General features: G+C 36.2%; 1 protein-coding gene across 2 annotated transcripts in view; it reads left to right on the top strand.

Annotated features, from left to right (window-relative positions):
* SLC35A3 (solute carrier family 35 member A3) overlaps positions 1–14293 on the top strand; it is a 48047-nt gene that overhangs the window by 19592 nt on the left and 14162 nt on the right. For both annotated transcript variants that reach the window (XM_026497544.4, XM_026497545.4), the window contains exons 2-5: positions 3672–3876; positions 9276–9430; positions 9508–9630; positions 12192–12363. In XM_026497544.4, coding sequence (XP_026353329.1) covers positions 3672–3876; positions 9276–9430; positions 9508–9630; positions 12192–12363 — 655 coding nt within the window. The remainder of the gene's footprint in view (positions 1–3671; positions 3877–9275; positions 9431–9507; positions 9631–12191; positions 12364–14293) is intronic.

Genomic DNA, 14293 nt, shown 5'->3' with positions numbered 1-14293 from the left:
TTTAATGAGCTAGACTTTGTGCTTTCAAGGATAGGCTCTCTCAGTAACCATGATACTTGGCCTAGTATAGGCACCAAATAATGGCTGCTGAATCTGTTTGAATATATTACATGCTATTTTAATAATTATGAGGTAAGGGAAGACAGAGGATCATATATCTAGAACTGTAAATGGTGGCTTGGTTATGAGAGCTATAAAGAGATATACAATAAAGAGGGTCCATATTAACAAAACTTAGGATAGAAAATGGAATCATGGAAAGGATAGAGTTGAGCTGAAGAACAGACTAACAGAACACCATTGATATTAATCTAAAGAAATTAGAGCCAGAACCAAAGCTATGAGGAAAGCCTGCTGGGGAATGCTACTGCTTAGTATGTCCTCAGTCTTTAATCAGCTTTGTTGAGCTGTGATTTACACACAGTAAGATGTACCCATTTTATATGTTTAGTTCAGTGAGTTACAATAAGTGAATAGAATTGTGTAACCATCACATAGTCAAGATATAGAATATTTCCATCACCACCAAAAATTTCTTGCTATCCCTTTGCAGTCAACCCCCAACCTCAACCCCTGGCCACAGTCAACCATTAATTTGCATCACTGCAAATTACTTTTGCCCTTTTTAGAATTTCATATAAATGGATCATATAGTATACACTGTTTTGTCTATAAACGTTTTTGCTCCGTTTCTTTTTAATATTCATTGATGTTTTACCATGCATTTCATTTCATTTTGTTTTATTGCTAAATAGTATTCCATCATAAGGATGTACCACAGTATGTTTAGTAATTTACCTGTTAATGGGCATTTGGTTTATTTCCAGTTTCTGCCTGTTACAAATAAAACTCCCATGAATAGTCATATATAGTCATTATGGATAAATGCTTTCAAATCTCTTGGGTATACACCTAAGAGTAGAATTTCTAGGTTATATGAAAAGATTATTGCTGTTTTTTAAGATAAACTACCAAACTGTTACTCAAAGTGATTTTATCACTTAATATTCCCACTAGCAATGTTAAGAGCTCTATTTGCTCAAAATCCTCTCCATCCGTTGGTGGCATCAATTTTTACAATTTTAGCCATTCTAATAGGTATATAATGGTATGTCATTGTGATTTTAATTTGTATTTCTCTAATGACTATGATGTTGAACATCTCTTCATGTGCCTATTAGCCATTTGTTTGTCTTTTTGGTGAAATGTCTATTCAGATCTTTTACTCATGGGTTGTCTTTTATATTTATTGTGTTGTAAGAGTTCTCTATATAACCTGGTTACAAAGCCATTGTCAGATATACATATTGAGAATATTTTCTCCCATGATGTGGTTTGCCTTTTATTATTTTTACAGTATCTCTGGAAAAACAGTTTAATTTAAATTTTGATGATATCCAGTTTATCCATATTTTTTCTTTTATGGTTTGAGCTTTTTCTGTCCTATCTAAGAAATCTTTGCATGCCCCATCTGGGTGGCTTAGTCCTTTAAGCCTCCAACTCTTGGTTTCAGCTCAGGTCAGGATCTCAGGGTAGTAAGGTCAAGCCCAGAGTCTGCTGCTCTCCCTCTCCATCTCCTTCTGTCCCTCCCCCTGCTCTCTCTCTCTCTCAAATAAATAAATAAATAAATAAATATGTTTTAGTTTATTTGAGAGAGAGAGCGCAAGAGAATGGGGGAGGGGCAGAAGGAGATGGAGAGAGAATCTCAGAAGGAGGTGGAGAGAGAATCTCAAGCAGATGCCCCACTGAGTGTGGACTGAGGAAGGACTTGAAAGAAGCTCTTAGTGGAGCATCTCTATGTTTTTGACAGTTACAGTGGTTGATAGTGTTGTTCAGATGTTCTGTATTCATACTGGGGGTTTTTGGTATGCATGTGTGTGTATTCTATTAATTACTGAGGAAAGTAGGCTAAAATCTCACATTATGACTTATGGATTTACTTGCTTTTTCCTTTTAATTCTGTTATTTTTTGCTTCATGTATTTTGAAGCTATGTTATTAGGCACATATTCATCTATAATGGTTATATCTTACTGATGTATTGACTCTTTTATTATTATGAAATGTCCTTCTTTAGTTCTAGAAATAATTCTTATATAATTTATTTTTCCAGACACTAATTTGGCCTCTCGAGCTTTCTCATAGTTCTCATGGCATATCTTTTTCCATTCTTTTACTTTTTAGCCTATTTGTATCTTCATATTTAAAATGAGCTTCTTAGAGTCGATTCTGAATTACTTAAGGGAAAATATAGGAACTTTGCAACTCATCTTTGGGGAAAGCTGGGTGAAGAGTACACAAGAACTCTTGTACTACTTTTTATTCTATGTGAATCTAAAATTATTTCGAGAGTGTTTATAATTGCTTGTTGTTCATGCATTGTTACAGTAGCTTTTAAAAACTTGTCTGGGGCACCTGGGTGGCTCAGTCGGTTAAGCATCTGCCTTTGGCTCAGGTCATGATCTTGGGGTCCTAGGATTGAGCCCCACATTGGGCTCCCTGCTTAGTGGGGAGTCTGCTTCTGCCTCTACCCCTCCCCTCTGCTTGTGCTCTCTTTCTCTCTCTCTTAAATAAATAAAATCTTTAAAAAAAAAATTCTTGTCTGGAGGTCAGTGAGGTGCCTGGGTGGCTCTGTGGGTTAAGCGTCCAACTCTTGATTTCAGTTCAGGTCAGGATCTCAGGGTTGTGAGATCGAGCCCTACACTGGGCATGGAAACTGCTTAAGAGTCTCTCTCTCCCTATCCCTCTACTCCTCCTCACCTCTCCCTCTAAAAAACAACAAGAACAACAACAACAAAAAATTAAAATTCTTGTCTGGTAATTCCAACATCTGTGTCAACTCTGTGTTGTGGTTCTTACTTATCCTAGTTGAGATTTTTTCCTGGTTTTTGTTGTTGTTTGTTTGTTTGTTTGTTTTGTTTTTTGGTATGAGGAATATACTCCTTTTGGATTGTATTAAGGACATTTTGGGTATTATGAGACCTTGGTTCCTACTTAAATCTTCTTTACTAGTAGGCAGTCACCAGAGAGGGAAGAAGAGTGCTGCCTCTTTGCTGACATTCACCTTGTTTAGGTCAGGGGTGGTTCATAGGGCTCAGCCGTAATCGTCTTTGTAGCTGTAGCCTCCGGTGGGAGGGAAGAGGGCCACCGTACCGTCTCTGCCCTCATTAGTGCAGGGTAGGGATGGTCAGCAAGTCTCTGTTCCACACATTACGTAGCATCCAATTAGTAGGGCTCTGTCCTGCAGAGCTGTTATCTTCCTATTCCTTTGGTTGGAGACAATGGGTTTTTCTTAGGGCTTCTGTTTGTTGTTGTTCTCCACCTGTTGTGGTTCCAGGTTGTGAATCGTTATGGCAGCCAGGGTGAGATACATAGGTGGCAAAAAAAGTCTCCAGGGAATTCACTGTTGGGTTATCACTTAGGATCTGGGGTATCTAGCTAGTTTGTCTTATTTTCCTCACCTTTCAGAGTCTTATAGTAGTTAACTTTTTTCCTTTGGTCCAGGGTTTATAGTTGTGATTAGCAGGAAGAAAAGGGTGGAATGCACTTAACTCTATTTTGTTTGAAATGAGAAGTCTCATAGTGATTTTTAATATATGTTTCTGTATTTTCTAATATATGTTTCTGTATTTTCTAATTTTGTTTATTTGCCCTGCTTGTTTTGTCTTTCAGGCAAATGAAGATAAAACAATGTCTGCCAACCTAAAATACCTTTCCTTGGGAATTTTAGTCTTTCAGACTACCAGTTTGGTTCTAACAATGCGTTATTCTAGGACTTTAAAAGAGGAGGGACCTCGTTATCTATCTTCTACAGCAGTGGTTGTTGCTGAACTTTTGAAAATAATGGCCTGCATTTTATTAGTCTACAAAGACAGCAGTAAGTTTTTCAGTTTTCTGTTTTTAAGTCGTTGCAATTTATTCAATTGTTTTGGTGTTATTTACATAGGTTATATACATAAATATATATTGTAACTACACATTTGGACACTGTTGCCTTGTTATCTAATGTCGTAGTATTAAGAACATTTCAATATTTTTCATTTTCTTTTTTTTTTTTTGAAGATTTTATTTATTAGAGAGAGAGTGTGAGTGCGTAAGCACAAGCAGGGGTCGGGAGGGGGGGATGGGCAGAGGGAGAGGAAGAAGTGGACTCCCCGCTGAGCAGGGAGCCCAATGTGGGTCTTCATGCCAGGACCCTGAAATCATGACCTGAGCCAAAGGCAGCTGTTTAACCGGCTGAGCCACCCAGGTGCCCCCTATAGTTTTCATTTTCTTAGGACAGTTTTAGTCTAGTAACAAACGTATTTTATTCTGATCTACATCATGATTCATGTCTTCTGGTTAATGCTAGAACTATGAAATGTAGTTTCTTGCATTTATAATTGAGAATAAGAGTAAATTCTATAATTCTGTAACTTTTAGAAATTTAGTGAGGTCATAAAGTCAATGCTTTTTATTTTGTTTGCTGCATTGATTAGTCCAGCAGTGACTAATTTGATAGTTTTTTTAAAAACAGTTTTATTGAAATGTAATTCATGTACCATACAAGTCAGATTTTGAAGTGTACAACTCTGTTTTTTGGGTTTATTACATTATTATTTGAAATTGTAGTAATATATATTTTTACACATACATGTATATCATAAATTTTATAAATTTAACCATTTTTAAGTATAATTCATTGGCATTAATTATATTCGCAGTGTTGTGCAACCATTGGCATTATCTATTTCTAAAACTTCATCACACCAAACAGAAACTCTATAACCATAAAGCAATAACTCCCATTCTCCTTTACCTTCAGCACTTGGAAACCTCTAATCTACTTTCTGTCTCTATGAATTGGCCTCTTCTATATATTCCATCTAAGTAGAACCATACAGTGTTTCTCCTTCTATGTCTGGCTTGTTTAACTTAATGTTTTCAAGGCTTATCCACATTGTAACATGTATCAGAACTTTATTCCTTTTTATGACTAAATAATACTTCATTGCTGTATATGTGTGTGTATCTATAACATTTTAGTCATTAATGTATTCACGGGCACTTGAATTTTTTCCACCTTTTGGTTATTGTGAATAATGCTGTAATGAACACTGAATAATACTGTAATAGAGGTATAAGTCCCTGCTTTCATATCTTTTGAGTATATACTTTGGAGTGGAACTGCTTCGTCACATGATAATTCTGCATTTAACATTTTTAAAATGGTGCAGGCTTTTCCACAGCAACTGCACCATTTTACATTCCCAGCACTGTCCAAGGGTTCAAATTTCTCTACATCCTCACCAACACTTGTTATTTTCTGTTTGTTTTTTAAAATTATAGCACATCCTCGCCAATACTTATTTTTCATTAAAAAAAAAAAAAAAGTATAGCCATTCTGGTAGGTGTGGTATCTTATTGTGGTTTTGATTTGATTTTCCCTAATGACTAATGATGTTGAGCATCTTTCCATGTGCTTATTGACCATTTGTGTATCTTTAGAGAAATATCTGTTCAAGCCTGCTGCCCATTTTTTAATTAAGTTGTTTGTAAATTTGGTATACTTTTGAAACTATCATGGTGGCCAGTGTGGCTGTAGCATATTGATCTGGGAGGAAAATGGAACTAAGAAAAACTGAATTGGCATTCAGTAAACAGTCAATGTAAGACGGCTTTGTAGGCTACAAATTCCACCATAAAAACAAAAAGAAATAATTGAAATGTTCAAAGTATGTCCCGTTTTACACATGGAAAGACCAATGCGGTAACCATAGTGACAGCAGAGGAGATTCAAGAATAGGTTCAGGAAGTCATGTTTGGAAGCTATTGCACTAGTCCAGGCAAGAAGATGATAGTGGCTTAAATTATATCGCTAGAGAAGAGATGATGTGTATGAGATGTTGTTCTGTGAATGGGAGGTATATGCAAAACAACTTCCAAAGGCTGAAGGAGCTCTGAGACTAAAGGAGAAGGCTGACAAATACAGCTTGACAAGGGTGTCTTGGATGGCTGCAAGAGGCGTAGATCTCTGCAATACCACCTCCCTTAAGACCTGCTTTTATAGCCCCTAGGGGCTGAAGAGTACATGTTGAGGGACGATCCAAGAGGAAATTTTTTTTTTTTTTTTAAAGATTTTACTTATTTATTTGAGAGAGAGAGAGCACAAGCAGGGGGAGCAGCAGAGGCAGACACCCTGCTGAGCAGGGAGCCCGATGCGGGGCTTGATCCCGGGACCCCGAGATCATGACCTGAGCCGAAGGCAGAACGCTTAACCGACTGCACCACCCAGGTGCCCCTAAGAGGAAAATGTTTAAGAAAAGATGTGGGTTAGTCATATCTCCAAGACAGATCGTGGATGTTATATCCCAAGGGTATACTTAAGGATGTGGTTAAGCAAAAGGAAGGAATGTATGTGTGTGTGTTGGGAGGGGGTGGAATCTATGCCCCAGAATGCTTCATATCACAGAATGATCATCATAGCAGATTTGTCCAAGATGGCAGTGATTTGGTTCACACAGATGTCTTTTTAAGTTACAGCTGACAGGACTTGCTAGTAGATTAGGTGTGTGATGGTCACAGAAATGGGGAATTCAGTCTGAGGAATAATTCCTAGGTTTGAGGTTAAATTAGTGGGTGAGTAGGTACTGTAATGAATGATACATGGAAGATAAGTTAAGGGGGAAATTAAGATTTCTCTTTGGACCATGTTAAATTTGAGATGCCCATAAGGCATTCAAATGGAAATGTTAAATAGTATGATATATGAATATGGAGCTCAAAGATTTGTCAGCTTATATATTGCTTTAAAATCAAGGATTGGATGAAGTAATTTAGTTTATACTGAGAAGAGAAGGCCAAAGACTAGCTCTGTAGCATTCCTAACATTTAGAGGTCAGATTGAGAAGAAGAACCAGCAAAAGAAGACTGAGTCAGGGGCACCGAGGTGGCTCAGTTGGTTAAGCATCCATTTTTTGATTTCAGCTCAGGTCGTGATTTCATGGGTTGTGAGATCAAGCCCTGCATATGGCTCTGCTCTCAGTGTGGAGTCTGCTTTTCCCTTTCCCTTTGCTCCTACCCCCCCACTCTGAAATAAAATAAATAAATCTTAAAAAATAAAAAAGAATTTCACCTGTAAAACGGTCTAGATCTGGTGGTTTAAGATTTTTATTTATTTATTTGAGAGAGAGCAGGAGTGAGCAAGCATGAGCAGTGGGGTGGGGTAGAGGGAGAGGGAGAAACAGACTCCTCACTGAGCAGGGAGCCCAATGTGGGGCTCAATCCCAGGACCCTGGGATCATGACTTGAGCCGAAGGCAGATGCTTAACCGACTGAGTCATCCAGCGTCCTAGATCTGGTGGTTTAAAAAAAGGAAGAAGACTGAGTCACCAGTAAGGTAGAATAAAATTCACATAAATATGGGGCAAGTGGTTGGCTCAGTGGGTTAAGTGTCTGCCTTCAGCTTAGGTCATGATTCTGGGGCCTTGGGATCAGCCCCAGGTAGGGCTCGCTGCTCAATGGGGAGCCTGCATCTTCCTATCTCTCTGCCCCTCCCCCTGCTGGTGCTCTCTCTCTCTCTCTCTCTCTCTTTTGCTCTCTCTCAAATAAAATCTTAAAAAAATAAGATTTTAAAAAGATAAATAAATATATAAAAACATGTTTATATAAACATATAAAAATATATAAATATAGATCAGCCTCACTAGCAATCAGAGAAATCAAATTAAAGCCACAGACTCAATTTCACTACCTTCAGACTGATGAAAATAAAAAGTCTAACAATAACAGGAATTGGAAGGAACATGGAACAAGACCTTCCCTAAGCTGCTGATGAGAAAAATATATGATAGCATTAATTATTTAAAATTTTAATTTAATTAAAATTTTTAAAAAAGATTTTATTTATTTGTCAGAGTACAAGCAAGGGGAGCGGCAGGCAGAGGCAGAAGCAGGTTTCCTGTTGAGCAAGGAGCCTGATACGGGACTTGATTCCAGGACCCTGGGATCATGACCTGAGCTGAAGGTAGACACTTAACCAACTGAGCCACCCAGGCATCCCTAATTTTAAAAATGCTTAAATAAGCTAATATTTTAGATTTTTTCTCCTAAATCTAAGAAAAAAATCTTTTGGTAACTTTTATTACATCTTATTTTACTATTATTATTTTAGGATGAGGAAAGGATAAATATCAGATATTAATCTTTAAACAATATTTTCATTTTTAAAAAGTTTTCATAATGAAACTTCAGGTTTTATGTTGGCAGAGAAAATCATCTATGAAGTGTTGGCAAAGTAGTAGGATTCCTTAGAAGGATTCCTTAGAATTCCTTAGTAGTAGGATTCTCCTTTCTTTGGGGGTTTATGTATCTTTTTAAAATTTTTTTTAAGTAGGCTCCATGCCCAATGTGGTGCTTGAACTCAGGACCGTGAGATGGAGAATCATGTGTTCCACCAACTGAGCCAGCCAGGTGCCCTGGGCTTATGTGTGTCTTACCGTTATTTGGACACTTTCTGTGATTAATACTGTAGGTTGGCTACCTCAAAGTCCCTTTCCAACCCCTTTTTCCCTTTGTTGTGAAATGACTACATTGCCCAGCTCCCAGCTCCCTTCCTGCAAGGGGTAGCTATGCATCAAAATCCTGGTCTATGAGAGCAATGCCTGTTAGGTCACTGTGTCCTCCTGTTCTTTCTCGTTGTCTAAAAACAAGAACCAGACAGAAGTGCAGCAGTCATTTGGTGAGTTTGTTGCAATAATCATGTAGATAATAGATGAGAAGCATGAAGGTAAAAAGCCAGTATATATGGACAGAGCTTAGGTCCCTGATGTCATCACTGAGCTGCTATAGCAGCTTTGGACCTGGACCTGGACCTGTGGGGATGAGACAGATCCCTTTGAGGTTGAGCTAATGATAAAATGAAATGCACAAAATACAAGTTCTTATAATGTTGCTACTATAGAGTAAGAATACTCAGCTGAAAAATTAATACTTTGAGCTTTTGGTTATCATAAATATATGTGCGTGTTTGTGTGTGTGTGTGTGTGTGTGTGTGTAATCAATTTACTTGTGTTCCCTAATGAAAGAATATAAGGATAATGCTCTTCTTAATATGCTACATTAGAATATTTAACTTAGAAAAATTAGTATCATTAAAGGTATCCTTTAGACCTAAAGGTATCTTAACATGTAGGACTGTTTCTGTTTTTTTTATAGGTGAGAAAACAGGCCTTGAGAGAGGTTATATAACTTATTCAGAGTTACTTAATGATTTTACCCATTTCATGTTTTTACTAGAATGTAGCCTAAGAGCACTGAATCGAATACTACATGATGAAATACTCAATAAACCTATGGAAACACTTAAACTTGCTATTCCATCAGGGATATATACTCTTCAGAATAATTTACTCTATGTGGCACTGTCAAATCTGGATGCAGCTACTTATCAGGTACTTAAAATATATTTCTAGTAGTTCTTTTAAAAAACAAAAAAACAGACAATAATATTAGCTGTTTTCTTTTTCAGGTCACATATCAGTTGAAAATTCTTACAACAGCATTATTTTCTGTGTCTATGCTTAGTAAAAAATTAGGTGTGTACCAGTGGCTGTCCCTAGTAATTTTGATGACAGGAGTTGCTTTTGTACAGGTAACTATTCAAGATAAGTATACCTTTCATTTTTATCACAGTTTCAAAACCTTATTTACTGTGCATGGAGAATATGGTTCTGTTAATTGTTGAAGCAAATAAATGCTTATTCTCACAACTGACATATTTTTTTGAAGGCTTCCTTTGAGCAATATTACACTGGGGCTGCAGCTGATAAATAAATAAAACTCTGACTGATTTCACTTAGCCTTATACTCTACATCCATCTATCTTGTTACAAATGGCAAGGTTTCATTCTTTTTTATGCTTGAGTAATATTCTACTATATATATATATATATATATATATATATATATATATATATATATATATATATATATATATGATTTCACTCATATGTGGCATTTAAGAAACAAAATGAACGAAGAAAAAAAAGACTTAACTATACAGAACAAATTGATGGTTACCAGAGAGGAGGCAGGTGGGGAGATGGGGGAAATAGGTGAAGGGAATTAAGAGTACACTTACCTTGAGCCCTTAGTAATATATGGAATTATTAAATTACTAAACTGTATACTTGAAACTAATGTAGTTAACTGTATTGGAATTTAAACAAGGAAATGAATGAATGAATGAGTGAAAGAAAAATTTTAAATTAAAATAAATAAAAATCAAATTATCTGACATAAAGAAATAAATCTAATTAGGGAAATAAGATACTGCATATAAAACAAATCTGATTTTTACTGGATGTCTGAGCATTTGAGTTTCTTATTGTCTCTCAGCTTCCCTGATACTATTCTTTCCTGGTTCTTCTCATCTTTCTAATGATTCCTTGTTGGGTTCCTTCCTGGGGTCCTCTTCCTTGATCCTTGATACTTGATATTGGGGTTGCTGGTAGGCTTGTTCTTTCCCTTAAATTATATCTTTATTTTTGGATCCATCATCCATTCTGTAGGTTTTTATTAACACTTAAATGTTCATGGTTCCTTAGTCTATGTCATTACCTGTAATTTCAGATTTGTATATCTAAAAACCTGTTGGATATCTTAGCTTGGTTATTCAATACACCTTATAAACTGAGCATATCCAAAACATAACTTTATCTTTTCTTCTACCAAACCTATTCTTGTTTCTATTTCTTCCGTCATTATTCACTCTTCCTGGGAGTTGGCCTAGACTCTTCCTGATGCTTGTACATCTAATCAGTCACTAAGACCTTGCTGATTCTGCTTTCTTTTTTTTTCCTAAGATTTTATTTATTTATTTGAGAGGGACAGAGAGTGCACACGATCAGGGGGGAGGGGCAAAGGGAGAAGCAGGCTCCCTGTTGAACAGGGGGCCCTAGGAGGACCTGATCCCAGGGCCCAGGGACCATGACCTGAGCTGAAGGCAGACACTTCACCAACTGAGCCACCCAGGTGACCCCTGATTCTGCTTTCTAATACTTCTTGATTCTGTCCTTATCTGTCTTTTATATCACTTCCCCAGTTCATGTCTTCTTTGTTTCTCACATGATTACCTCCTGATTTTTTTTTTTTTTTTTTACTGCAGTCTTACCTGTCCCTGAAAACTCAAGCTCCATGTAGTCACCACTATGGTTTATCTATGATTTTATTTATTTGTCAGAGAGAGTGCGCACAAGCAGGGGAGTGGCAGGCAGAGGCAGAAGCAGACTCCCCACTAAGCAGGGAGCCTGACGCAGGGCTCAATCTGAGGACTCTGGGGTCATGACCTGAGCCAAAAGCAGATGCTTAACTGACTGAGCCACCCAGGCATTCCCAGTATGGTTTATCTAAAAACAAATCCAATCATTTCAGTTTCCTGCCATCCAGAGTGTGGTGTGTCTATCTTGAATAAATATTTTATTTTTAAACAATGCAAGCATTTTTTAAAGATTTTATTTTTAAGTCATGTCTATACCCATTGTGGGGCTCAAAGTTACAAAACCCCGAGAACTAGAGTTGCATGCTCTACCAACTGAGCCAGCTAGGTGCCCCTTGAGTAAATATTTCTAATAATTATTTTTAAATGAGTATTACAAAAATGTGTCATTTCAAACCCATATTTTCATAGATATTACTAAGGATAAGGTAAAGTAGGTATTACATTTTAAAAAGTGAGGTTTTAAATTAAAATATCGAGTAATAAATAGTTCAGGTGGAACACAGATTTGACAAAAACCATGAAGATGATAGTTTCAGGAACACTGATCTAGAGGCTAAAGCCCACGGTGTGTTAACATGATACTGTATGGAGCTTCCATAATTACAAACAGCTCCACACTAACTTTTGCTGCTCCAACAGTTCACACTCCGAATTTCTACAACTTATAGAAGCTGTTTTGTGCATCTGTGCATTTACTCATTCTCTTTCTCTTTTTTAGGGAATTTTTTTGAAATTGTAAGTTGTAACAGTAATATCACAATGGGAAAAAAATAAAATGATTCTAAGGTTTTCTTTCAAAAGCTCTCCTCTGCAAATCCCCAAGAATGGTATTGGTTGCATTTTTATCTTAAGGTCTGAGAGTGAGCTCTAAATATGCACTTTGTAAAATATCATAAGGACTAAACTATAGTTTTGTTTTTCTTTTTGTTCAGTGGCCCTCAGATTCTCAAGAGCTTGATTCTAAGCAACTTTCAGCTGGTTCTCAGTTTGTAGGCCTCATGGCAGTTCTCACAGCATGTTTTTCAAGTGGCTTTGCTGGGGTTTACTTTGAGAAAATCTTAAAAGAAACCAAACAATCAGTGTGGATAAGAAATATTCAGCTTGGTAAGTTTTAAATGCTTTCTAATATATATTTTTTAATGATTATATTGTTAGGTTTAAAAATTACTATATATCTTTAAATAAATAAGCCTCCCATAAAATCTGCCATTGATACAAATATCTGGTGAGGTTTTTGCTTTTTAAAACATTGTATTTTAAACGAATGCCTTTTATTCTGGAAATGGAATTTTAGGTCTGTGACATAAGGGTGTATGCAGCATGTTTCAGTCCTCACTATTTGGAGACTTAGGAACTTTAATCTTGGTTGCTACAATTCTTAGGGAAGATGTTACAGATGACATATTTTCCTACTAAAAAAGGAGATTAAAATACTTGGCAAATTTCAGTTATATAATACATGTTATTAACTGTTATCACCATGGTCTATATCAAATACCCACGATGTACTCTTTAAATATCTCACAGTTTTACTTGTCAATTTTACCTCAGTGAAGCTGAAAAAGAAAAAAAAAGATACTTAAATGGAGAAAGCCTGAAATGATGAAATTTTCATCTTTGTTTTAAAATCTTAATACCTCTTTTTATTTCAAAATGTTATGTTTTAGCTTTTAAATACTGCGTCATTTTTGTAACTGAAAGTAAATAGTTTAAAACAAAACACACCTCACATATTGAAGGATTGCCTTTAAACAAATATTTTTTTAAGATTATTTATTTATTTGAGAGAAAGAGAGCAGAGTGAGCAAGCAAGAGACTATGAGTGGTGGGGGAGGGGCAAAGGGAGAGGGAGAATCAGATTCCCCAGGGCTCAATCCCAGGACCCTGGGATCATGACCTGAGCTGAAGGCAGATGCCCAACTGAGTGAGCCACCCAGGCACCCCTGAACAAATATTTAAACTATTTATATACAGTATTATAACCTTTAAATCCTTATACAAAGATTCTAGCATTTAGTAGTCCTGGTATATATTCATTCTGGGAAATGTTACATGTGAGAGATAGCTCAGTTGCAAATCAACCATTCTATCTTAAGCCTCTGTCCTTGTGGTTTTGGAGCTCATCTTTGGAAACATTTTTTTTCTGCCTACATCAACTTAACAGGTAATATCATGACTCCCTTGGTAGCAGTCCAGCCCTCCACAGTGAATATCCGTACTCCTTATGGCCTATATTTTAAGTGAAACCATCCCAAACAAACCTTCCAAATTTAATTAGTCCGTCTTTCTAGCCGTTTTCAAATAATGTGATAACAGACAAACTAAACCTTCATTTTTATCACAGGATTTATTTCAGTTTCTGTGCAAAATTTGCAGAAATATAGCAAGTTGGGTTTTTTAAAAGAATATTTGACGTAAATACTTTTAAAGATTAAATTAGCTTCTTTTTGTTCATTTGTCTAGAAGGAAAGTACAGAGGTTTGAAAAGCACCAACCAATTTAATTCACCATTTCAGAAACAGTGTATCTGTAGATAGTGGATAAGAACACTTGATTTTGTGGTCAGACCAACTCAAATCCTGATTTCATCACTTAACCACCTGTGTGGCCTTAGGGTTGTTACTTAATCTTCCTCTGCTTCACTTTCCTCATTGATAATTATAGTAACTTATACTATAACTAACTATAGTGTATCTATATAGTAACTATATGCTATAACTAACTATATAGCTTAATTATAGTACTAACTCCACATGTTGCTATGACTAAATGAGTTAATACTTGTAGAGTGTTTAGAATAAAGTACCTTACATAGTAAGCACTAACATCAGCTATTTATATAAATATGCAAATTCCAGGAAAGAAAAATATTAAAAGATTGTGTGATTGCCCCAAATTTTCTTGAGTTCTAAGATACAAACAAAAAGCCAGAATTCATGATTCTGTGGTACGTCATGGGTTTCTTATTCTTTAACTTGACCTCATAACAATCTAGTGAATGGTAAGCTAACTCAGAGTTTTGAATAGGATATAT

Source organism: Ursus arctos, unplaced genomic scaffold, assembly GCF_023065955.2.
Source record: "Ursus arctos isolate Adak ecotype North America unplaced genomic scaffold, UrsArc2.0 scaffold_12, whole genome shotgun sequence".
Classification (NCBI taxonomy): Eukaryota; Metazoa; Chordata; class Mammalia; order Carnivora; family Ursidae; genus Ursus; species Ursus arctos.
The sequence above is the reverse complement of the archived record's forward strand: the minus strand, read 5'-3'. Positions and strand labels throughout refer to the sequence as shown.